The 27713-nt window shown below is 42.7% G+C and overlaps 1 protein-coding gene across 1 annotated transcript in view; it reads left to right on the plus strand.

Moving 5' to 3' along the window:
• The window catches only part of LOC145407514 (caspase-1-like), a 65081-nt gene that overhangs the window by 16573 nt on the left and 20795 nt on the right, over positions 1–27713 (plus strand). Inside the window, exons 3-6 of the mRNA XM_080278438.1 lie at positions 11733–11835; positions 20654–20674; positions 21607–21727; positions 22664–22857. Coding sequence (XP_080134564.1) covers positions 11733–11835; positions 20654–20674; positions 21607–21727; positions 22664–22857 — 439 coding nt within the window. The remainder of the gene's footprint in view (positions 1–11732; positions 11836–20653; positions 20675–21606; positions 21728–22663; positions 22858–27713) is intronic.

Here is a 27713-nt window from a genome sequence, read left to right on the forward strand (position 1 = left end):
TAAGAGCTTGATTCTTAAGGCCTATGAGCTTGTTCCTGAAGCCTATAGAGTAAAATTTAGGACAACTTACAAGCAAGATAAGCAATCCCATGTTGAGTATGCAAAAATCAAAGAAGATCTGTTAGAGCAGTGGTTAAATTCTAAGAATGTGGATTCTGATTTTGGTAAATTTAAGCAGATGATTTTGCTGGAGGACTTCAAGAGGTGTATTTATAAAGATGTAAGCCTATATCTTGATGAGAGAAGAATAGATAATTTGTCTGATGCTGCAGTTTTAGCTGATGAATATGTTCTCACTCACAAGAGATATTCTAAAGAAAAAGGGAAAGCTGAGAGTAAGTACGTTGCCTCTACTCAGAGTACAGGTAACAGGAAAGAGAATAAAGATGATGTTTCTCAGGAAGTAAATACCAGCTTCACCTCTAGATTTCAGAAAAGTAAATGTACTTATTGTAGTAAGCTTGGTCATACTACGGAGAAATGTTTCAGGAGACAGCATGATGTGAACAAAAAGGAGTCTTTAAATATTCAGTCAATTGGTCTAGTGTCCACTCTTGAGAGTTCCCCGAATTCTTTAACTGAGTTAACTGAACCTGCTTTGAGGGGTAACTTAAAATCTCATGATGGAGCTCCTCTTTTGAGCAGTAACGTGGGTGACACTCTCAAGAGTTCATGTGCTAATTTCCTGTCTGATGGTTTTGTCAGTCCTCTGGACAGTAATGACAGGAAATCAGTTCAAATATATCGTGATACAGGTGCTTGCCAATCCCTTATGCTGACCAGTGTTCTAGGCTCTAATGTTAATTCCTCTGATGAAACTGTAATCTTACAAGGTGTAGGGAATACAGTAATTACTTCTCTGTCCCTCTGTGCAGAGTGAATTTAGAGTCTGGTTTTGTTAATGGTTCCGTTATGGTTGGGTTGGTTGAGACATTCCCAATGTCAGGTGTAACTTTCTTACTTGGAAATGATATTGGTGGAAGTCAAGTGTGTCCAGCTCCTCAGTTGTCTAGTGAGCCAGTGGCTGCGTCCCAGGATTGTGATGTCCCTGATGTGTTCCCTGCATGTGCTGTCACTAGGGCTAAGTCTAAAGTTACTGGTGATTTTGAGGATAATGATGATGATGATGTTATCCTAGCTGACACTTTTCTTGCTAATTTGGACCACTCACCAGATGAGGCAGTACCGCGTAGTGTTGATAATTTGTCTTGTCAAGAGTTGGTTGAGTTGCAGGTTGCTGACCCTGAGTTGAAAGGTCTAGCTAACTCTGCTTACAGTGAAGAAGAGTCAGCCGGTGCTTCTACTTGTTATTATGTGAAGTCAGGAGTACTTATGAGGAAGTGGAGACCCCCAACAGCATCAGCCGACTGTGAATGGGAGGTTGTACATCAAGTTGTCATCCCTCGTGTTTGTAGGCAGGATATCATTAGAGTGGCTCATGATTCCAGTTTGGCAGGACACCTTGAAGTGAGGAAGACTGTGGCACGCATTTTGAAACACTTCTACTGGCCAGGTATCTTCAGGGATGTTTCCTGGTATTGTAAGTCTTGTCACACCTGTCAAGTTGTGGGGAAGTGTAATCAGACCAAAAAGGTTGCACCTCTAGTTCCCATTCCTCCTTTTGAGGCGCCTTTCACCCGTGTGTTGGTGGATATTGTGGGCCCTCTTCCTAAGACTTCTTCAGGATTTTCTTATGTGTTGACCCTGATTGATATGGCTACTCGTTATCCTGAAGCCATTCCACTTAGAAATATCTCAGCAAAGAACGTGGTTAAGGAAATGCTAGGGTTCTTCACAAAGTTTGGTCTGCCCAAGGAGGTACAGTCAGACCGGGAAAGTAATTTCATGTCAAACGTTTTCAAGCAGTCTCTGAAAGAGTTGAGCATCACCCAGATCACGTCTTCAGCTTACCATCCCCAGACCCAAGGAGCGTTGGAGAGATATCATCAAACACTCAAATCGATGCTCAAGAAATACTGTTTGGAACATCAGAAAGACTGAGATAAAGGTCTTCCATTCGTTGTATTTGCTGCAAGAGAATCTCCAAATGAATCACTGGGCTTCTCACCTTTTGAACTACTGTTTGGCCATGAAGTAAGAGGACCCCTTAAGTTACTCAAGGAATGCTGGCTGTCGGAGGAAGATGACGTCAACTTGCTGGAGTATGTGATGAAGTTCAAAGAACGGCTGTCCACTGCTTTACAGCTGGCGAGAGAGAATTTAGGAGCTGCTCAGGAGAAGATGAAGACTTGGTATGATAAGAAGTCCAGGTTACGCCACTTTCAGCCAGGAGATCAGGTTTTGATTCTGCTACCAGTGCATGGGCAACCTCTTCAAGCCAAGTTTAGTGGTCCTTATTTCATGGAGAAGAAACTCAGTGATGTCAACTATGTCATCGCCACACCAGATCGTAGAAAGACCCTAAGCCAGGTGGGTCACAGCGGCTTTGCATTGACTACAGACGTGTTAATCAGATAACCAAAACAGACACTTACCCTCTCCCTCGCGTAGAAGATTGCATAGACAAGATCGGAAAGGCTAGGTACATAAGTAAGTTTGATTTGTTGAAGGGATACTGGCAAGTACCTATGACTGAACGTGCTAGGGAGATCTCATGTTTTGTAACATTAGGAAAGGCTTTTGCATGTTCTGTAATGCCATATACAGATTGTTTTAGAGTAATAAGAAATTTCCTTCGTAAATTTCTTTTTTCTTTGTGGGGAGGTGTTACATAGCCTATGATTTCATCATCCTTTGTGTAATTTTAACGCACAGTATGCTGCATGTTTGATCACGAGCATGTTCTGCCTCAGTCCCCCCCTTCTACCGTTATAGTAGAGTAAGTCGTCCTTTCTGTTGTTCAGAGCAGGATTTTCAGCTCTTTGTCCCCATGGCTTCATTTGCACGTCCTTCTTACAAGTTGTATCAAGCTCTGCTGGCCCCTATATAATGAGCTCAGTCTCTGCATCATTGCCACTTAGATCTGCTCCTCATTTTGTTCACATCTCTGTCCTCCCCTGTACAGTTATTGTTGTGAGTGCTCCGGAAGTCTCCAACCATCTAGCAGCTGTGTAATTTGAGTATAAGTGTTATTGCATTTTGTTCTTGTACTGTGTAGCATAAGTTGTTGGTTTGTAGGCCTAGTGAGGTTTTTGTAATTCATGTAGGGTTCTTGTTGTTAGCCATTCTTCATAATAGTTTGTATCTGTAATAATTTATCTTGCATTAACTGAGCATTACCCAGTGTATTTTCATTTTATTAGGGCTGACTTAGATAAATTTACTCTTGCTAATTTCGTGTTAATAGAGGCTATTGCAGTTAACCATATATTTAACCTGTTTTTTGCCATTACATTATCCTTATGAGTCCTGAATGTTTTGTTGTTAGTTTGAGCATTAAACTTTAACTTGTAATTTTACCTAACCCTTTTGTTTTGAGCCTGGAACTTTACGGGACAGTAGTGACTCTTAGTATTCTCACTTAAAGTGTACATTATCTTTCTCTGTTCCGTAACATCTGTCTGTTATCAATAGCTGTCTTTCTGTCTGTCAGTGTATGTATCCGTCCATCTCTCTGTCAGTCTGTCTATCTTTCTCTCTCTCTGTCTGTCTATTTAAAGTCAGATGCTGTAATCCTGGAAGCCCCTGTTTGGAGTACAACTCTCATGTGTGGGGAGGCTCCCCACATACAGCTCTTCTCAATAGGGTGGAGTCAAAGGCTATTCGTCTCATCAACTCTCCTCCTCTTACTGGCTCCCTTCAACCTCTGTCTCATCGTCACACTGTTGCCTCTTTATCTCTTTTCTGTTGTTACTTCAATGGCCACTGCTCCTCTGAACTGTCTGCTTGCATTCCTCCACCTCTACGATGAGCACGTAGCACCCGCCTAGCAGCAAACTCTCATCCCTTTTCTGTCGAACTTTCTAATGCAAGAGTTAACCGTTACTCCCAGTCCTTCATTTATGCAACAGATCAGCTCTGGAACTGTCTCCCTCTGTCTGTATTTCCTACTTCCTATGATCTCCAGTCTTTCAAACACAGTGTGTCCAGGCTTTTCTAAATGAATGGATCTTGAATTTGGCTATCTTTTGTATTGTTTTTTTTTTTTTCTTGGAAGGAACATTTTGCGGGCTCAGCCTTTGGTTCCTTCTTCCACACATAAAAAAAAAAAAAAAGAAATGAATCTTTTCCTCATCACCAAACCCTTACTCATATACCCCACCACCTCATCCTCATGCTTCCCCTTCTCTTCTCCTCCACCTCGTTCTCATTCTCCCCCTTCTCCTCTCCTCCACCTCATCCTCATTCTCTTCCTTCCCTTCTCCTCTACCTCATATTCATTCTCCCCCTTCTCTTCTCCTGCACCTGACCAACAGGTTTATGACAAACTTCATAGTATTAACCCTCTGTTCTTCCCTGGCACACATCAACCCACACCAATTGTCAGTGGGAGATAATCCTTGCTCGTCTTCGCTTGGGTAATACCCACCTAACCCATGATCATTTGATGAGCCATGATCCTCAGCCCACCTGCTCACACTGTAACTACCCTATGACTATCCGTCATCTTTTTCTTGATTCCCCATCTACACTCCAACTTGCAGTGTTCCCCTTCCTGTCCACACTTTGTCGGTCCCCACAACTTAACTGATTTCCTGGGTGACTTTCCCACTGTTTCTGTTTTCAGTATTATCACTTTTCTTACTGTGCTTCATATCACACATGTAATATGACTATTTATCCCACTCCCTTCTACTTTAATACTGTATAACCATATTATGGCTTGTGCTAGTTCTCTGTTATTTCTTCTTTCCTTCTTCTCCACCTCATCCTCATTCTACCCCTTCCTCTCTCCTCCACCTCATCCTCATTCTACCCCTTCCTCTCTCCTCCACCTCATCCTCATTCTCCCCCTTCCCCTTCCTCCACCTCATCCTCATTCTCCCTCTACCCCTCTCCTCCAGCTCACACATACTTTCTTAGTCAGTCTCTCATTCTTCATGCTCTCCAGCACATTCACATCATAGCTGTAAGAAAGGAATTGGTAATCATCATCCTGCTTCAGTACAGTGACAACTTTTCCGGTGTGTTCTTGCTACCACCATATAATTCATAGCCAGATCCAGCCCTTAGGAAAAGAGGGATGAGGGATGTGATTCTTAGCTGCATTCCCATAAGTTTGGATGAGGGATGTGATTCTTAGCTGCATTCCCATAAGTTTGAACCAATGCTGACTCATAACCATGTTCCTCAAAGTATACTATGGTACGAAATTGCTGTCTACATTGAAATGATTCTGAGGTAACACTGATGTAAGATATTTATTTCATCAGTTTTGGTGAAAGATATATATATATTTTTTTAATTAAAACAGTATTATCATCAGTCTGCCAAAGTACCATAGGTGGAGTGTATGCTCCCGTACCAGTGGTGTTATGCAGCTTAAGAGAGAAACCTTTAGTCTATCTATCTATCTATCTATTGCCAGACACCTCAATCCCGTTTGGGGTGGCCACAAACAAATCGCCTCCAAGTCGCCCTGTCCCCCGCCATTTCACTGCCCTGCTCCCAACTCACACCCCCCTCTCTCATATACCTCTCCACCCCATCCCTCCATCTCATCCTCGGCCTCCCCCTCCCTCTTCCCCCCTCCACCTCACTCACATACACTCTCTTCGTCAGTCTTTCACCCTCCGTCCTCTCCACATGGCCAAACCACCTCAGTGTGTTCCTCATAACACTTCCTATCACATCCACATCCACACCACAACGCTCCTTTATATCCTCATTCGTCAGCCTGTCTCTCCACGTGACTCCACAGGCTCCTCTTAAATAACTCATTTCCACTGCTCTCACTCTTGACTTGTGTCCTTCCAACAATGTCCAAGCTTCACTTCCGTACGTTAGAGTTGGTATCACAATACTGTCATGTAGTAACTTTTTCACTTCCATGCTCACTTCCCTGTTTCTTATCACTGCTTTCAAAGAACCAGCAACCTTTCTTCCCTGCTGTACCCTTTCAAGCACTTCACCCTCCAAACCCTCCATCCTTACTCATCACACTGCCCAAGTACTTAAACGTACTCACATTTTCCAATTCCTCACCATCCAACCTCACTGTACATTCACTAACTTCACCTCTCTCAAAGACCATCAATTTACTCTTCCCTACATTCACCTTTAGATTCCGTTTCTTACACACATTCTCAAACTCATCCACCAAGCCTTGCAGCTCCCCTTCGTCTTCACTCAACAACACAGTATCATCTGCAAACAACAGTACAGGGAGTTTCCAAACACTATCCTCTCTCACCAGGGCCACTCCAACATCCACTACCCTACCTTGTACCTCTTTTATTACCCCATCCATGTACAGATTGAACAACCTTGGAGACATGACACATCCCTGTTTCAAACCAACTTTCAAAGAGAAAAATTCACTTAGTTCACCATCCACACGCACTGCAGCCTTCGCACCATCGTACATACTCTTCACAGCATTCAACAACTTCCCATCTACTCCATATATTCTTAACACTTTCCACAATCCTTGTCTATCCACCCTGTCATATGCTTTCCAAATCCATGAAAGCCGCATACAACTTCTTTCCCTTCTCTAGAAACTTTTCCGCTAAAGATCTAAGAATGAATTTCTCTGTTCTTTCTCTAACTCTGTCTATAAGTATCCTACCAAACACTTTTCCTATTATACTCAATCAATCAATCAATCATTTCCTGTGGCACCCTCGGGGATGCATAGGGCCTCGATGAACTCACACCACCACATCCTATCTTGTGCTAACTCCTCAAGATCTCCCCAACACTCATCTCCAGCTTCCCGTCTCATTGTCCTCACCCACGTCTCTTTTGGCCTTCCTCTACCTCTCCTACCAAGTGCCACCCACCCTGGTGTACCTCGTACTATTCCCTGTCTCCTATACACATGTCCTAGCCACTTCCATCGTGAGAACCTAACATATTCATCGACCAGCTGCACTCCCGTTATTTCTCTAATTCTACTATTTGGTATCCTTTCCCACCACTTAACTCCTAATATTCTTCTAAGTGCTTTGTTTTCAAACACCAAGAATTTATTTTCCATAGTCACTGTGCTGTACCAAGACTCGTGTCCATAAATTAAGATACTCCTAACCATTACCTTATAAAGTTTGATTTTTGTATGCACAGAAAAATTGTTATTATTCCAAATATTTTTAAGCATTCCCATTGCCTGATTAGCCTTCTTTAACCTTTCCTCGAATTCAAAGTTCAAAGAACCATCCTTGGCTAAATAAGTACCTAAATATTTAAACCTATCAACTTGCTTTACAACCATACCTCCAGTTACACATTCCTGCGCATTTTCCATATTCATATTGATTATTTCAGTTTTTCCACAATTAATAACCAAACCCACCTTGCGACCTTCACTCACCATACAGTCCAACACTCTCTGCATCTCTTCTGGCCCATCACAAATCAAAACTATATCATCTGCATAATCTAAATCCAAAAGTTTCCTGTTCTCTCCCCAAAGTATACCTGTACCGGTTTCTGTTCCAACGCGTTTCATAATGTAATCAATGACCAATATAAATGGTAAAGGCGATAGAACACCACCTTGAATTACTCCGGACTTGACTTCAAACGAATCACTCAGACAACCATCAACCATCACTTTACAAAATGTGTCCTCATGCATGTTCATAATGACCCTCACAAACTCCTCTGGTATTCCATAATGTCTCATGATCTTCCCCATAGTCTCTCTCGAAACACTATCAAAAGCCTTTTCAAAATCAACAAAACAAAGACTTAACGGTACTCTCATTTCATTAACTTGCTGCATCAAATGCCTAACTATAAAGATCTGATCATTGCAACCACGTCCCTTTCTAAAACCAGCCTGTTCATCCCTCAGAATACCCTCAACCACCGGCTCCAACCTATTTAACAATACTCTACTGAAAACTTTCAGAACTATCGGTGACAAAGAGATTCCCTTCCAATTACCACATTCACTCAGGTCTCCCTTCTTCGGAACTTTAACAATTACACCGTTCTTCCAAACTGATGGTAGTAACCCCGTCACCCATATTTTATTGAATAGCTTGGTCAAGATCATTATTAATCTATCCCCCTCCACTTTAAACATTTCCGGAAATAAACCATCCTACCCTGGTGCCTTATTATTCTTTAACTGTTTTACTGCTTTCTCCATTTCTGCAAGCCTCAACTCTCCTGTTTCTATATTTAAATCTTCCCGAGCAGACGGTATATCCTCTTTTGGTGGTATTGGTCTATTAAGAACTGTCTCAAAATGCTCTTTCCATCTATTTTTAATATCTCCATCTTTGGTCAATAAATTTCCTTCCCTGTCTCTAACTGGTATTTCCTTGCGTTTACCTGCATTACCACTCAGTTCTCTAATCGATTCATATGCTTTTCTTTGACTCTGTCCATCATTTTTGTTTATTAAGATTTCAGTCTCTGCAACCTTTTCATCCACACATCTTCTTTTATCTCTCCTAGCTAACCTTCTTACTTCTGAATTCAAACTCCAGTACACAGCTCTTGCTAATTCAATCTCTCGTTCATCAACGCATCTCTTTTTTATCATATCACACGTTTCCTCTGATATCCATTTCTTTCTTCTGAATCTATGTCTCCTTCCAATCGTACATTCAGCAGTCTCATGCAAAACTTTGTTCACATCCTCCCACATCTCATCTACACTTCTCTACCCCTCTTCCAACGTTTCCAACATCAAAAACCTATTTCTACATTCTAATCTGAATTCCTCCTTTTCTTCTCCTTCCCTTCTAAGCTTAACAATATCGTATCTACCAACACCAGATTTTTCCTTCTTCTGATTTTTAAGTTTAAACCTTATTTTTGCAATGCTGAGTTGATGGTCACTACCAATATCCGCTCCCCGTTTAACATGAACATCTAGCAGAGAACTTATATACCTCCTACTGATAGCGATGTGATCAATCTGATTTTTATATTTTCCACACGGCGACACTCAAGATGTCTTGTGTATATTGCAATGCTGAAAGTGTGCCCCCGATGACTAAGTCATTTGCTAGATAGAAGCTTCCAAACCTCACTCCGTTTTCACTCATTCTACTACCAACTCCCATCTTACCCATACATGCCTCAAATCCCTCATTTGAACAGCCCATTACTGCATTAAAGTCTCCAACGCAGATCAAAACATCATGTCTAGGTACCCTTCCTACTCCTTCTTGCAACTTTTCATAAAATGTGTCTTTCCTTTCATCGAGTGCATCATTAGTAGGTGCATAACACACAAACAGACTGATGTTGCCATGATTTGATTTAAACCGTGCGTATGACAATCGCTCATCTATAGGATCCCACTCGCATAAAGCCTTATTTGCCTTACAACCCAGCAACAGTCCTACTCCCTGATAATGCATTCCGTCCTGTCGGCCAGATATCAATAAACGTATACCATCCTCCAAATCCAACTTATCGACTCCAGTTAATCTAGTTTCTGTCAGAGCACAAATATCAAGTCTGTAATTTTGAAAAACCTTCACTAACTCATCGATTTTACCGTCATGATTTAGCATTCTCACATTCCAGTTACCAATTTTAATTGTATTTTTTGCATTAACAAAGGAATTAGATTGTAATTGAGGCAACCGTGAGATTCTTAGCACCCCCCGCCCACCCAAGGGCTGCACGGGACTGGGGGCCATTGTTGTTCTTTCAGACAAATGCCCCTATGATTACCACACACTTCTTTTTCCCCTTTTCCTTTGTACAAGGGAATAATTATACCTGACTTCCAATCCTCCGGGACTCTACCTTCCTCCCAGGCCAATCTGCACATCTTCCACATCCATTCTACTACTATCTCTCCCCCATGCTTCAGCATTTCACCACACACTCCATCAATTCCTGGGGCTTTCCCTGATTTAACTTTCTTCATTGCTTCCACAACTTCTATCCTACTGATTTCTTCCTGTCTTCTCACCTCCCTCCTTCTCCCAGCCATTCCCCAGCCACTTATACTCGCATTACTTCCATCCTCTACGTTCAACAATTCCTTAAAGTGTTCTCTCCATCTGTTCACTTTTTCTCCCTTCTCCACTAGTAATCTACCATTTTTATCTTTCACTCCCCTGCTTACTTCACTTCCACCCTGTCTTACTCTTTTCACTTCTCTCCAGAACATTTTCTTACAGTCCCTTCACTTTACACTCAAATTCCTTCCAAATTCCTCATCCACTCTCTTCTTACTCTCTCTTACTAATCTTTTCACCTCTCTCTTTCTTTCCACATATAACTCTCTCTTCCGCCTCTCGACTTCTTCCACGCCCCTATTTCTCATCCATTCATTGTATGCTTTCTTCTTTTGTGCCACAGCCTGTTTCACCTCTTCAGTCCACCACGCTGTTCCTTGCACCCCCCTCCGTCTTCTCTTCCTTCCACACACCACATCACATGCTGCACATATTTCTTCTGTAAATATCCTACAGAAACCTTCCACGTCTCCCATCTGCTCCAATTCATATTTGCCCAAGCATTCCTTCACTTCTCTCTTATACTCTGCCTTTTTCTCATCCTCTTGTAACCTTTCCACTCTCCTTGCAACTACTCTTTCCTCTCGTCTTTCGCTTCTTCTATTCCTCCATCTTACTTGCATTCTAATTCTGGCCACCACCAAGTAGTGGTCAGAAAGTCCACTCCCCGAACCTCTATACACTCTTGCATCCTTTACACATCTTCGCATCCTTTCATCCACACACACATAATCAATCATTGCCTTCCTTTCATTCAGTTCACCACCCACCCTTCTCATCACTCGCCATGTATACCTGTGGATCATTTTATGCCTGAAGTGGGTATTGGCTATCACCAACCCCCTCCCAGCACAAATGTCCACTAACGCACTCCCATTCTCATCTATCTCAGCAGGCACACCCCACTCACCAACTATTCCATCCACCTTCACATTCCCAACTTTACCATTCATATCACCGATCAAAAACACTCTCTCATTCCTTCCAAACTTTTCCATGCACACTTCCACATTTGTCCAGAACTCTTCTCTCACTTTTCTAGTACGATCTTGCATTGGTGCATACACACACGCAATCGCCCACATTTGTATTCCAACTTTCAACTTTTCCCACACAATCCTTGACCCAACTGATCCATACTGTCTTATGCTCCTCTTCCATCTTTTACTCACAACTATACATACTCCTTCCTTTGCCCTCTCATTCTCACCTACTCCTGGACATATACCCCATCCATACTCCCATTCTCTCACACTTTCTCCTCTCCATTTTGTTTCAGTTATTCCACATACATCCACTTTCGCACCCTCAAGCACCTGGACAATCTCTCTCTCTTTCATCTCATCATTCGCTCCTCTTACATTCCATGTACTCATTACCAAGTCCTTTGTCCGGTACTGGGTCGTCATCGTTTGGTCAGTCCTTATCCGAGGCTTCTTGTTTGTTTTTTTTAGTTAGTTGTTTTCCGGGGAGGGGCACTAACCCTTCGCCAACCCTTTTAGTCGCCTTTTACGACAAGCAGGGATACTGGGGGAGTACTGGGGGAGTATTCTTGAAAACCCCCCTACCCCCTTTAGTATGATGGTGAATTATGTACGTTATTTCTACTACAGTACCAACAGATGATTTTACTCAGCTTAGGATATTCTCACTATTCCCTTTCTGTGTTTGCAGTGTGCGGCCTCTTGCTGAAATGTCTGTTGGCCGCAACAGCCATGAGTACAACATGACACACAAGCGTCGAGGCTTAGGACTTATCATTGCTTATGACCACTTTGCCTCCAAGCTGCTACTACAGGTAAAGAAGTTGTGCAATGGCTATTTTCTGTTCATTGTACCATTTTTGCATATTTTCTTATCCAGGAAAGTCTAGGTTAGGTTGGTTTTCTTAGTTTCTAGTTAGGTTAGTCAGTTAGGTGAATCTTGTAGGTTAAAGTGAAAATAAAAATGGAAGTGTTATCTTCCTGGAAAATATCAGATTTAGTACTGTACATAGTGCAAAAACAATGATACAGTATACAGAATGGAAATCTGCTGCCCTGTGGACTAGTGGTTATGGCACCCCAAGTATGGCATGTATGAGTCTGGGGGAAATAGCAGTCAGATAGATTATTTTCTGGTTAGGAGGGCCGATAGGAGGTTAGTGAGGGATGTTAAAGTTATAGGAAGTGAGGAGTGTGTGCAGCAGCACAAACTAATGATTTGTGATATGGTGCTTAAAGAACAAGTGATGAAAAAGAGGACTTATGTACCTAGGAGGAAAATATGGAAGCTGAAAAACCAAGTAGTAAGGGATGCCTTCTATAGCGAGTTGAGGAGAGTGGTGGCTGAACAGGGAGCTGTAGACAGAGGCGTTAATGAACAGTACAGAGCCCTCAAGAACAATTTCTTGAGAGTTACTGATGTAACATGCGGCTGGACAAGAGGACCACCAAGACATAAAGTAACTTGGTGGTGGGATGAGGGTGTAGAAGCTGCAATTAAGGAGAAAAGAAGGCTTTTCCGGGAATGGAAGAAGGGTGGTAGCAAAGAGGAATATTTGGCTGCCAAGTGTAGGGCTAGGAGAGAGGTATACAGGGCAAAGTCTGAGTCACAGAGACAATTACTTGATAACCTAAATCATGGGGAAAGGAAAAATATATTTAGGGTGGCAGGTCAGGTGAAGAGGGATAATCGGGATATCATAGGTGAGCAGTGTGTGAAGAATGATGAAGGAAGGGTAGTGGTGAACAGTGAGGATATTAAAGATGCATGGAGAGAGCATTATAACCAGTTGTTGAATGAGGAGTTTGATTGGGACAGGGAAGGTTTGGAGCCAGCAGATCCAGTGTCTGGCCCTTGGCCTTTGATTGATACTGCTACTGTGAGTGAGGCAATAGGCAGGATGAGGGTGGGGAAGGCAGCAGGTGTGTCTGGGTTGACTGCCGAAATGTTGAAGGCCTCAGGCAATATAGGGGTGAGTTTAGTCACTGACCTGATAAATAGGATTATTTATGAGTGTGTTGTCCCAGATGATTGGCTGAAGAGTGTAATTGTAAATGTGTATAAAGGGAAGGGTGATGCCCTGGAAAGAGGAAATTATAGAGGTATAAAGCTTTTAGATCAGATAATGAAGGTAATGGAGAGAGTTTTAGAAGGTATGATTTGAGAAAGAGTGAATATTGATGAGATGCAGTTTGGGTTTATGCCAGGTAGGGGGACCACTGATGCCATATTCATTGTTCGACAGCTTCAGGAAAAATATATTGGTAGGAGAAGGGATCTTTATTTTGTGTTTGTTGATTTGGAAAAGGCCTTTGACAGAGTCCCTAGAGAGGTGGTGAAGTGGGCAATGAGAAAGCTTGGCTTGGAGGAGTGGCTGGTTAGGGTGGTTATGGCCATGTATGTGGGTGCTCACACCCAGGTGAGAGTGAATGGAGATTTGAGTGATGAGTTTTCCGTGAATGTTGGTGTGCATCAAGGGTCAGTCTTGAGTCCCTTGTTGTTTATCATGGTACTTGAAGCCCTTTCACGTGACTTTAGAAACGGACTCCCGTGGGAGTTGTTGTATGCTGATGATTTGGTGTTGATTGCAGAGAATGAAAGGGAGGTGGAGGAAAGGTTTAGGAAGTGGAGAGATGGTATGGGGCAAAAGGGTTTAAGGGTAAATGCAGATAAAACAAAAGTGATGATATCTAGGGTTGGTGGCGGTACTGTCAAAGATGAGGGAGAGTGGCCATGTGCAGTTTGCCACAAGGGCGTGGGAAGTAATTCCATCTTGTGCGGTGTGTGTGATAAATGGGTGCATAAGAGATGTAGTGGTATCAGAGGTAGACTGCGAGATAATGCTGATTTTATGTGTACGGCATGCCGGGGTGACCAGGTGGAGATTGTCAGGCGTGAAAGGATTGAACTTGCTGGTGAATCTCTTGAGTGTGTGGAAGAGTTTTGTTATTTGGGAGACATGTTGTGTGCTGGAGGTGGGGCTGGAGCTAGCTCTGTGGCTAGGGTGAGAAGTGGTTGGAAGAAGTTCAGGGAGCTCTTGCCTCTCCTGACATTGAGAGGACTCTCCCTACGTGCTAAGGGGTCTTTGTATGCAGCATGTGTTAGGAGTGTAATGCTGTATGGCAGTGAGACCTGGGCAGTGAAGGAGGAAGACATTCGCCGGCTCAGACGTACAGAAATGACAATGATTAGGTGGATGTGCAGTGCGTCCCTGCGTCCAAGGCCTGGAGGGGCTGGGTTTACAATGGAAGAGTTGAGAGGTAGGATGGGACTGGAGTGTATTGGTGTTGTGATGAGGAGAGGTAGATTGAGGTGGTTTGAACATGTGGAGAGGATGGGGGATGATAATTGGGTGAGGAAGGTGAGAAGTGTTAATATTGGGGGTGGGGTTATGAGGGGTAGACCGAGAAAGACATGGGACGAGGTCATTAAGTGTGACCTTAGGGTTAAGGGATTGAACCGGGAGGCTGCAATGGATCGTGCAGCGTGGAGAGCCGCCATTAGGTGACCAAGGCCGACACATGCAAGCATGTGGGAGCCTTTAAAAACGAAACGAAACGAAACGAACTGGATGTGGCGTTAACCTCTTTGGTCCAGTGACACGTCATTTATTTTATTTTATCACCAGATGATCATTATTCAAATTAGGAAGAATCTCTATTAACCCGCCCCGTCCCGACGACGTATGGGTACGTCACCACGATTTGCATTTGCAAGTCCCGGCAACGTACCAGTACGTCGTGCAATTGCAAGGTACCTAATTTGCACAATTTTCAATTTTCGCACGTGATTTTTCGTATGTATACACGGGACACCTTCCTCTATTCCTGTACAAGAAACCAAGCAGGGACAATGCCTTACACTGCATAACCTCCCCCCTCCCCCCCTCATGCCATTGTCTTGGCAAAGGACCTGTTACCAGTGACCTGGCTAATAAAGTTATTCAGGGCCAGAGTGATTCCCCAATCGATGACAATGTGGAGGACAATGTTTACATAGCATTAGAAGAAGAAACAGCCAGAAATAATGATCAGGTACTGTGGCAAAAATAGGTCAGGTATGGTGATTAGTTAGTGAGTGAAACAATGCTTATAATGCCTTTATTACTGCTTGAAAACCAATATACTGTCATACTACATATACATTCGTACCAAGTAAATAAATAAATACCGTTTATGAGTGGATAAAATAGTTACCCTCCCATAGAACTCGTTTTCTTTGGTGCCAGCATGTCAGAAAACCCACTCAGGTAAGGAGGAACTCCTACCTGGATTGGGCACTTTAAACCTCAGGTGAGCGATTTCTCTATGAATTTTCGATGTTTCTCACCAAAAGCGAAGGTTTTAGCCTAAAAAAAAAAAATCGAAAATACCTCGGGACTGGGGGATGTCGGAGGTGCGGAAAACCTCGGGACGTGACGGGTTAATGAAGGGATTAGTTATGCATACAGTAGATGTAAGCCGTCCAATTAGAAAAATCTCTTTTTAGCTGACAGACCATCTAGAGATATCAAGATTAAGATAGAAACTGCATCATTGAATTGAAGGGCCTAAGGATTTAAGTCATAGGGGTGGTAAGAGTTTATTGCACACATCATGCCTCTCTAATATGAGTGGATCCTGGGGTGTTGTCCATGCTGCCCAGGCAGCACCCCTGGTTTATCACACTAAGATAGTGTCCAGTACTGTGCATGTGTAGAATGCAACTTTTATTGCCAAATCTTACTTAGCTGACTAAGAGCAAGGGGATGTTGAACCCTCATTACTTCAGGATATGATATGGGCAACACTTCAGAAATAGTCTTGGACAAGCTCCCGGCAGAGAAGGGCAACGGGCCACTCTCCTTAAATGTGTGCTCAGAGTTGTCTTGCCCATGGCCCCAACACTCAAGATTGGGTTGTTAGAATGAAGGAATAGAAAGAATCCTCAGTCTGCCTATCTGTCTTTTGTTCAATGCCCCAGTTATGTAGTTATGTAAGGGTTGGTCACAAACAAATTACCTCCATGTCACCATTTGCTGTGTGTGTGTGTGTGTGTGTGTGTGTGTGTGTGTGTCCCTCCCTTCAGCTTAACTCCTTCACCTCAATCACATTCTCCATGCTCTTCGCATGGCAAAACCTTTCAAAGCTTTCCTTTTGACACTTTCAGTCACATCGACATCAACAGCACAATGTACCTTTACTTCCTCAGCGACTTCTTTATATTGTATGCAATGAACAGATGGATTATGTATGAAAGTAATTGAATTATTGAGGTTTGAGGTTGGAGATGGACGTTTACTGTACTATATTCATTGGGGCCAGAAACAGTTCTAACACTGAAAACTCCCCTAGCGATACCTGATGAATTGTTGGGATGGCTCAGTCTGCTGTAGTGGGTGTGGGTGTGGCAGTGGAGGTAGGAAATGAGTAAATGGTGTAGGATGGACATTTATAACATTAGCAGAAACATCACATCACCACAGCACATGAGAAATTACCCCATGATGTGGAAGTGTTATGCATAGACCACCGTGTATAATAGTTTCTCATTGGTGGTTTATGATTTGTTTACCACTGTTTTCCTCTCTCTCTCTCTCTCTCTCTCTCAGCCAATTTCTTGTAGCCAAGTATTCTCATAGAGGATTTTAGTTTCTTTATTTTACACATCATTATTCACTCTAATTTGACTATATACTCAAAAGTGTGAAAGCAAAACTACAGCAAAGCAAGTTTAAATGCAAAACTTAAGGATAGGGGAGCTTGTAAATTTGTCTCTAGATTTACAAACAAACTTACAGTCATCTCCCTTTATTTTTCATTCACCTTAACTAGACAGAGATTTTCATCTTATTGCAGCTTATTTCATGTAGGTCATGAGCAGAATAAGGCAATACTTGATTGTACATCCCATCCGTAGGGCTTATTCATTGCTGGCATCATATTCTAGTGTTACTTTCTTGTTACAGTTCATCATTCAAGCTACGGGCATGACAGTTTTAGGCCAAGTTAAAGTGTAAAGTTTAGTAATAGTAACTGAGATTGATCAGTGCAGTTACAGATGAGTTTCCTGTACCAGACAACTGGTGAAAATGTGATTATGAGTGTTTGTAAGGGAAAGGATGATGCTCTTGCCTAGAGTAACTACTGTATTATGAATGTCATAGAGAGAGTTCTACAGTGTATGATTATTATAAATGTCATGGAGAGAGTTCTACAGATTATGATCAGGGAGAGAGTGACTGTGAATGAGATACAGCTTGGTTTCATGCGTATCACAGGAATCACCTTTGCATATGTATTGTTTGGCAACTCTAGGAAAAGATCTTTGGTAAAAATAGAGAAGGAGAGGGAGGGGAGCCTTACATTGTTTCTTTTGACCTGGAGAGTTTTCAGCAGGGCACCTAAAGAAGCAGTACAGTAGCAGTGAGGAAGCCGACTGTTGAGGAGTGGATCATTATAGTCATTATGACTGTATAAAGGTGCAGGTATGCGTGTTGAAAGTTATTGGTGGCCATAATAATAAATTCTTAGTAAATACTGGAGTGGGAGAGGAGGAGGGGGAGACTAGGGATGAGATGGATATATATATATATTTATATATATATATATTTTTTTTTTTTTTTTTTTTTTTTTTTTTTAATGCGAGGAAGAAGGAACCAAAGGCCATGAGCCCTCAGTAACAGTTCCCTCCAAGAGAAAAACAAAATACAATAGAGAGCCAAATTCAAGATCCGTTCATTTTGAGATGCCTGGACACACTGTGTTTGAAAGACTGGAGATCATAGTCAGCAGGAAATACAGACAGAGGGAGACAGTTCCAGAGTTGACCTGTTGCATAAATGAAAGACTGGGAGTAACGGTTAACTCTTGCATTAGAGTTGGACAGAAAAGGGATGAGAGTTTGCTGCCAGACGGGTGCTACGTGCCCGTAGTAGAGGTGGAGGAATGCAAGCAGACAGTTCAGTGGAGCAGTGACCATTAAAGTAGCGATAGAAAAGAGATAAAGATTCAACAGTGCGGCGAAGAGACAGAGGTTGAAGGGAGTCAGTAAGAGGAGGAGAGTTAATGAGACGAAAAGCCTTTGACTCCACCCTATTGAGAAGAGCTGTATGTGGGGAGCCTCCCCACACATGAGAGTTGTACTCCACACAGGGGCGGATAAAACCCCTGTATAGAGTCAGCAATTGTGCAGGGGTAAAGAAAGAGCGGAGTCGGCTTAGCACACCCAATCTCTTGGAAGCAGATTTTACAAGAGATGTAATATGATCTTTCCAAGATAAGTCCCAAGTAAATGAAACCCCAAGCATGTTCAAGGATGATGCAGGATTAAGCTGAATATTATTAAACATTAGTGGGTATACCTGTGGAAGATTTTGTCGGGTTCATAGGTGTAAGAACTGAGTCTTAGATGCATTAAAAACAACCATATTATTTTTACCCCAGTCAGAGATATGAGCCAAGTCAGACATTAGGTGTGCCATAGCCTCATCCCTTGTTTGTTGAAGTAACTGTTGAGATGGGCGTTGCGGGAACTGAATGGAAAGGTGAAGGGTGGAGTCATCAGCGTATGAGTGGATAGGGTTAGATGTACAGCTTAGAAGATCATTGATGAATAAAAGGAAGAGAGTTGGTGATAGGACAGAGCCCTGAGGAACACCACTGTTAATAGATCTAGGAGAAGAACAATGGCCGTCTACAGCAGCGGCTATAGAACGACCAGAAAGGAAGCTAGCGATGAAGGCACAGATAGAAGGATAGAAACCGTAGGAGGGCAGTTTGGAAATTAAAGATTTATGCCAGACTCGATTGAAAGCCTTTGAGATGTCAAGTGCAATGGCAAAGCTTTCACCAAAGTCCCGAAAGGAGGATGACCAGGAGTCTGAAAGGTAGGTGAGAAGATCGCCAGTGGAGTGTCCCTGACGGAACCCGTACTGACGATCGGAAAGAAGGTTGTGATAGGAAAGATGCCTTAAAATTATTCTATTGAGAATTGACTCAAAAACTTTTGAAATACAGGACGTTAAAGCAATTGGACGATAGTTGGAGGGTTGGGAGTGGTCACCCTTCTTTGGGACCGGCTGAATGAGAGCAAACTTCCAGCAAGAAGGAAAGGTACAAGTTGACAGACAAAGGCGAAAGAGTTTGCCTAGGCAGGGTGTAAGCACAGAAGCACAGTTCTTGAGAACAACATGAGGGACCCCATCAGGCCCATATGCCTTGTTAGTGCTGAGGCCAGTGATGGCAGAAAATACATCAACTGAAGACATTTTAATGTCAGCCATGAGGAAGTCAGAGGGGGGAAGTGATGGAGGAACAGCATCGGAATCGTCTAAGGTGGAATTGGAGGAGAAAGTCTGTGCAAAGAGAACTTCTTTATCAGTAGAAGAAATAGCTACAGAACCATCAGAGTAGAAAAGACGAGGGAAGGATGATGAGGTAAAGTTGTTAGAAAGATTTTTGGCAAGGTGCCAGAAAGAGCAGGAAGAATTCGAGTTGGAGAGTTGAGAGCATTTAGTATCGATGAAATTATTTTTAGTAGAGCGAAGAACAGCCTTAGCACGATTCCGGGCAGAAACGTAAAGACGATGTGATTCAGGGGTGGGTTGGCTCCGGTACCTTTTGTAGGCCCTCTCCTTGTTGCGGACAGCATTAGAACAAGCGTGATTAAACCAAGGCTTTCTTGCGGTAGTCAAAGGATATGAGAAAGGAATGTATGCCTCCATGCCCGAGAGAATAACCTCAGTAATGCGCAAGGCACACTCAGATGGCTCCCGGCCATGGAAACAATAATCATTCCAGGGAAAATCGAAGAAGTACTGCCCTGAGGGCCTCCCAGTCCGCGGCTCCAAAATGCCACAGACGACGTTTCCCTGGAGGGTCCACAGGCCGTACCGGAGTGATAGGACAGGTTAAGGTAATAAGATTGTGATCGGAGGAGCCCAACGGAGAGAAAAGATTAACAGAGTAAGCAGAAGGATTAGTTGTGAGGAAGAGGTCAAGTATGTTGGAGCTCTCTCCAAGGCGGTCAGGGATACGGGTAGGGTGCTGTACAAGCTGCTCTAGGTCATTAAGGATAGAAAAGATGTAGGCTTGTTCACCAGGTGGATCCGTGAAAGGAGAGGAGAGCCAAAGGTGGTGGTGAACATTGAAATCTCCTAGAATGGAGATTTCAGAGAAAGGAGAAATGGATAGAATGTGTTCCATCGTAGAAGTAAGATAATCGAAGAATTTTTGATAGTCAGTAGAATTAGGGGATAAGTAAACAGCACAGATATATTTAGTCAGAGAATGACAGGAAAGCCGAAGCCAGAGTGTAGAGAATTCGGAAGAATCGAGTTGAGGAACACGAGAGCAAAATAAGTTGTTGCGTATATATACACAACAGCCACCTTTGGCTTTGAAATGAGTATAGAGAAAGTAGGAGGATACAGAAAAGGGTTTGCTGTCAGTTGCCTCAGACAGCTGAGTCTCCGTTAGAAAAAGAAGGTGAGGTTTAGAGGAGGAGAGGTGGTGCTCAACAGAGCGAAAGTTAGAGGAAAGGCCGCGAATGTTGCAGAAATGAAGAAGAAGAGAGTCAGACAGTGGTTCCAGGCACCTCGAGTCGTCACCGGGAGAGGGGCGGATGGTGAGGGCATTTATGGTCCCCCCCCCGTGGACTCCGAGGCTTGGTGAAAAGACGCCATATTAGTTAAATTTTGAATAGGAAGTGTAGTGTGTACTGTGCATGTAGTTTGGTGTAGATAGTTAGAGAAATTTGTACTGGAGAGCATGCTGGCCTACTCTCTGTGTAACTGAAACACTGAAAAAGTTCAGCAAAGGGGGATGGTCAGGAACTAGTCCTGAGGGCTGATGAAACGGGAGCACCAGCACTCCCTGTCATCAGCTTTCCATCCACCTCGGGAGTACTGCCCTGCTCGACTGGTGCTACAGTCTACTCCTAGCTATGAGTGAGGGGGGGTGTGAGTTGGAGGAAGGGTAGCCAAATAGCATAGGAAACAGTGCTATAGAGGCTGTGTTTGAGGCCACCCCTAATAGGATTAAAGCATCTGGCAGTAGATAGATAGATAAGTGTTGGAGTGTGCCAAGGACATGTTCTGTCCTTTTTTTTTATTATATTTAAGGCACTGTCACCTTACCTCAGAACTGGCTACCCTTGGAAACTGATGTAAGTCAGTGATTAACTTGATTGTAGAGAATGAGTGGGATGCAGTAGAGATTTAGGAGGTGGAGAGATGGAATGGTGTGTTGTTGTGTTGATGAGGATGTGATTGATAGTGTTAAGCAAGTTTCTAATGGGACATTATTTTGCAGACCACCCTATATTTGAAATTTGTTCAGTAGGCTCACAGAAGTTGATATAGCCAAAGTTTGGGTTAACAAGGTTTCAGTATAGTAAGGATTTACTGTAAATTTCTAAAAAACAGGTGCTGTAAAGTATCCTATGCAAACTGAAATGTGACCCTTAGACCAACACAGCCTCATGATTGTATTTTATCCCCAGAAACATCCCTACACAGCCTCATGATGGTATTTTATCCCCAGAAATGTCCCTACACAGCTTCATGATGCTTTTTTATCCCCAGAAACGTCCTTGTGCCAGGCATGATGCGAAGATCACAAAGGAAGCATTCAAGAGTCTCGGCTTTGAAATTGAAGAGTACTGGAATTTGGATAAACGCAATTTCTTGTTGGTTCTGGAGCAAGGTTGGTACTATGATGCCACATTATTTTGGTAGAACAGTGCTCTGTTTACCATAACTTGGCCCAGATTTTCATTCATTTGCAGCTTATTTCACCTAGCTCAGTGGTAGAAAAGGACATAACTAAAGCTTTTTATCCATTCCATAGCACCTTTTCTTAACTTGCATCACATTTTTCATTCAGTGTGTTGTTATAGCCTAGTAATCAAGATGGAGTGGTGGCAGTTCTAGGCCAAGTTAGAGTCAAAAGGGCATAGTCATAGTGATTTAGAAAGGAGGTTTGAGCCAATACCTCACAAAGCTGGCTAAGGCAGTTATTGCAAGGGGAACACATTTCACCTGGTCTTTAACAGTGAACCTGTCGAGTAAGGTAGCACCTGATTAAACCCTTTTTTATTCTGACTTGGCCTAAAACTACCATCTCTCAATCTTGAATACTTAGTTGTAACAAGAAAGTAACTCTAGAATATGACGTTAGTCATGAAGAAGTGCAGTGGAAGGGATGTTGAGTCATACTAATGTCTTCTTCAGCCACTCAGCTATATGAAATGAGATTCAAAAGACCAAAAACTTGGGCCAGGTTAAGGTAAAATGAATATAGTAAAGCTCCACTGATCACTGGGATGTACAAGCTTCTTCACCATGTCAAAGCAGTATTCCTTTGTGGTGTAGTGGAAAGAACATCTTAGTTGGTGGAAGGGCAATGGCTCCTTTGTACCCTAATACAGTGCTTTTTTTTAACATGGCAACCTATCATTATCATTTAACTGTGCTACTGGAGGCACATTATCATTGGGCAAGCTATTGATAGTACTCCCACTTTCAGTTATTCTTTGTCCTTGTGTACAGGATCTTACCTTAGCCACTTCATAGTTGGGAGAAAAAAAAAAAAAAAAAAAAAAAAAAGAGGATGATGATGACGATTACTACTTCATTTCAGCTTCCAAACAAGACCACAGTGACAGAGATGCATTAGCTGTTGTGTTTATGAGCCATGGAGGGCTGGATAAGGGCACCAACAAAGAGTTTATTTGGACCTATGATACAAAAGTGGACACATCAGAACTCTGGAAGAACTTCACGCCAAATAAATGTCCTTCACTTGCTGGCAAGCCTAAATTGTTTTTTATTCAGGTAAGTAAAGTAGGTGTTTCTTGTAGCCCAGGAAACTATTTACAGTACAAATTCTCAAATCCAAAATGCTTTGGTGGAAAGGCTTTTCAGGAAATTTAATATTTTGGAAAATACAGTACCCTCGCATCCAGCACGGTAATATTGTCATGGTTGGGTCACGTGTTGGACCAAAAACATGTTGGACTAACAATAGAGCTTATGGAGAAAAATGAATTATGTCAACAACCCTCAGAAAAGTCACCCTAAATACCTACCATATACCTATACATATATTGGTACTATTGTAATTATAATAAATGGTACTGTGCTATGAATGATAACTAACCTTTTAGGATAGTGTTGGTGGGCTTGCTGGGAATGGAAGGTGGTATCCAAGGCTGTAGTTAGTCCTACTGGGTCCCCGGAGGATGGCTGCTGGCGTCACTAGCAGGTAATGGCTGTTGCTCCTCCTCAACCTCCCTCATAAATCCTTCGAAATCAAACCTCCCTCATAAATCCTTCGAAATCAAACCTCCCTCATAAATCCTTCGAAATCAAACCTCCCTCATAAATCCTTCGAAATCACACTCAGAATCACTATCTTCATCCATTAATCCTCGGCAAAGTGCATGCTTCTCACACTGTTGCCAGAGCCCCGTCTCGTGACTGTGGAAAGTGACCGCTGTCTCTGACTCGGTAGAGAATAAGGAGAAGCAACTTTGTTTATAAACTGGTACGCACGCCGATGAGAAGGGTTTCAAAACGATTGATATTTATTCTAAAATATTAATATGTATTCAGTGTCAGGCTAAATATTCAGTGCTGTAGTACGATACATTCTCTGTCGAGTCACCTGGGTTTTGGTCACACTGTTTTCCCCATCGTATCCTCAGCAGGAATCCATCCAGATGAATTCCAAATGCCCGTGGTATCGTCGGCAATTTTACCACATTACTGTTCCAATTTACCATTGTATCCTCGGCAAACCTGGTATGAAGTGCCGTGTGATAGCCTTCGACTGCCAGGATCTTGTCTTAAGTTTTTTATTATGATCACGTTGGCTTCATTCATGTCGTAGGCCTTGGCAACGTTAACTTTCCTCTCCCCTTTCTTCTTCCTCTCGATGCTTTCTAGCTTGGTGGCCTGAGGGAGGTGCCGACGCTTCTTGGGGTTCTCAGAAGGCTTCCTAGGCATCGTAAGCAGGGTAAAATGCTGTAACAAGGGCAGAAAATGCAGCAAGAAAAAAGCACCTTCCAATGCAATTATGCGACTGAGTGGTTCTGTGGCGGGAGAAATGTAAACAAAACATCACGTGACACCAGAAGCGTTTTTAATTGGGCGGCATCACGATAACGGGCGGGGAAGGCTACTTGATCAGAAGTTTTTCATTGGCTGTCATCATCATGGGAATGTCCAGCATGGCCGTGTTGGACCGGGGGTGATCGTGCTAGAGTGAACTCTGCGGATTTGGCCCACTTCTCGGAGCTCTGTGCGTGTTATGCTAACACACTCGTGTTGCAGTAATTAAATCGTATTAAATTCATTCATTCATTCATTCATTGCCAGATGCCATGTATCCCAAACAGGGTGGCCAAGGGCTTAGAGTTAATTGTTTTACAGGGAGGGGCACTAATCCTCCACCAACCCCACTTGACACGTATTAAATAATACTAATTACAGTAATTGCTCACTGTGCTGGACTCGAATCGTGCTGGACTAACACGTGCTGGACGCGAGGGTAATGTACAATCATAATGATCATCATCATCATCATCTGGACCTCCTTGCCCACCCCAGGGCAGGGTGAGGAGTTGCAATGTCCAGACAGCCCGTTTGCCCAATCCAATGGGCCACGCTTCTATTCACTCGTCATTCAAGCCCCCAGAATCCTGGCTTTAGCTGATATGCCTAAAAACTTTTGCCACATTCTGTAGCTTCACATAAATGTAGCCAATAGAGTCAGTCTGAACACTGTCACGTTAAAGTGAGGTGGCAAATCCCTAATCATAATGATAACTATGAAAATCATGGAAAAAATAGTCTACACCACCGTGAACAGTAACTGCAGTGAAGTACCTTGTATTATATCATCTGCTATCCACAAATAAACTTGTCTTGAAATATACATAACATTATAAAGACACATGATATCAACACCCCCTATTGCTTGAAAAAACATTTTGGAAAGTGGAGGTTTTTGGAAATTAGATGTTCAGATTTGGGAGGTAGTGCTATGCTACATTGGCAAGTAACTATATAACCAGATGTATGCCTGGTGGTTCAGTAGGTTGAGGCAGTCCAGATGAATGTGGCTGCTCATATGGGTTTATATTCAAGAGATGATTGGATTTTATTGCTCACATAATCCCACTGGCATGGGTGACTACAACCTTTTTGCTCTAACTTGGACTAAAATAGCCATCACTTGATCTTGAATACTGAGTTCTAACAAAAGACTAACACTAGAATATTGTGCTATTTACATGCAAGTGCTAAGGAAAAGATGTAAAGCTGTAGTACTGTCTTATTCTACAACTGAGCTTCATGAAATTTGCCGAAAAAGGACACAAATCTGGGCCAAGTTACAGTAAAGAGAGTATAGTCACTCTTGACTTAAATGTATAGATTGAGTAGCCTCACCTCAGGTACTTCCACTCATGTGGGGAAGTAAAGGACTGGATGATGATGACTGTGGTCATGATGACCATGACTTATGGCCCTGTTATTAGATGGAGAAAAATTATCAAGGTGATGGTGATGAAAGTGAGGTTGTTTGATGCAAAGCATTTTGGTTGTTGTTTCGTTTAAATGTATTTTGTTAATAACCTGCTTGATGTAGTGCTGCCTTCAGGTGAATCCACAGAACACTTAGTGTCAAGCCACATGGTTTACAGTAACCTAGGAAACCATCCATTACACTGGGTGATAACTATATAACCCAGTGATGCCTGGTGGTGTAGCGGGTTAAGGTTGTATCCCACAAGGATTTACATTCAAAAGACAGTTGGGATTTAATGCTCACTTGCTGCCACTCAGGGACAAACGAAGTTGACCACCCTCGCCTTAAGTGTTGGGACAGAGTAGCCAATCCCCTAAGGCCTTTACACCTTGATGAGTGGTGTAGGATTGGATAATAATGGATGGATGAATTAACCTGCTGTTGAATTAATGCCTTTCCTTCACTTACAGTTGCTTATGATGCCCTGTAAAGTTGTTTTGAAGTCATAATTAATGCATTTTGTGGTGCTTTAAATCCTCACTCATGACTCAGGAGCATGAAACTGTTTCACTTAAAGTAGCATTTTACTTGCACATATCCTAGAATTTTTAGTTAGTGTTGACTGTACAAACAGTTCATCTTTTTGTGCAGCTTCATGTTGTAGGCTAATTATAAAGGAGTATTTCAGGCACAAGCCCCAAATTAGAAGTTGCAGTTTTCACTCATTATTTCACTTTAATCTGTTGTGAACAAGGATGTCATTTGTAGTTTGTTCTCTCTACCAGCCAGAGACATCCTAGCGCTGATGAGAAGCCTACATGTGGTGGCACTATGCATCCTGGATGGAGCAGCTGCCATGTCCAACCAGGAACCAGATCTCATATATCCCTGCACCTAGCTGTGGGATGGACCCTGGTCCAACCCAGGTGAGGTGCTGTCTACCAGAAGTGGCCACTAGCTCCTTACACAATGTATGTACAGTACTATCCTGTATCTGTAGGACAGTCACGTAAAAACTATTGTGTACACTTGGCTGATGAGTGTGCTTGGCCAGATAGACTAGGGTTAAGCAACAACCAAAGAGTTGCTGTTTACAGGATGTCTCTTTTAGTGAAGGGATTATTGTTGGCTGTATCTAACCCCTCCAGATCAAAAAGTCTCCATTTAACTGAGCAAATTAACCTGGAGGTAGTAAGAATAATAATAATACAGGTAACCTGTGAGTAGTGCTCCACAAGAATCTCATGTGGCAGTATCTTATGCGTTGTGGGGATGGCATAGTTGGGTAGTGTGGCCATAGTTGTGGTAGTGAGGGTAGGAAATGTATGAATGATGTAGAGACAGGTACTGATAATGCTGACTGAGCCATCCATACAACACATGAGAAACTGCCCAGTGGAGTGTAACTGGAGCATTATCAGTATATGAGGCACCCTTTACATCACTGACCTGAAGGGATAAAGAGTTCCAAATAAGTGCTGTATTCAAGGTGACATAAAAGGCTTAGTAGCATCTCTTCCTTTACAGTTATTTTGGATAGAACTCCTTAACCCCTTACCCACGGGCTGTCACTACCACGACACTCATTACATAAGTACCATACCGCATGGCGTCACTTCTGTGATCCAGTGATTTTTTAAATCTCCCAGGCTTTCAAGTGCAGTCTTGTATCATCCATCAGTATTGTCGGTGTGTAGCTATAGGCAGCGCTGCTAATACCACTAGTACTTGCATCCAGTGTTACCAGTTTAGCCATTTTTCTGTGTTTGCCTCACGTCCCGACCTCCCATCCCTAACCCCCTCCCCTGCCATGCTACAACCTGGCTGCGCAACGCAACTCCCAGCCGGTTTTTTCCATTCGCTTTTTCTATAGAAATGTGCCCTATGCCCTATTCTCATGCTAAAAAATATTTATAAAATATTGGCCATGAAGTAGCTAATTTATCACCTGGCAACACCCTATGTGCACATGGTCGCTAATTTTCCCTGTTCATTACCCATTGAAATGTCCCTTATGACCTATTCTCATACCAAAAAGTATACACAGTATAAAAAAAAAGGGAAAAGGCTAAGTGATACTTCCGTTGACCTGGAAGTAGCTAATTTATCGTGCACTGCTATCCTCGCTGGAGGGGCACAGCGTGGTCCAGCGATCCCT

Source organism: Coenobita brevimanus, chromosome 73 (genome assembly GCF_032717465.1).
Source record: "Coenobita brevimanus isolate Jiangsu-jjx chromosome 73, ASM3271746v2, whole genome shotgun sequence".
NCBI classification, from domain to species: domain Eukaryota; kingdom Metazoa; phylum Arthropoda; class Malacostraca; order Decapoda; family Coenobitidae; genus Coenobita; species Coenobita brevimanus.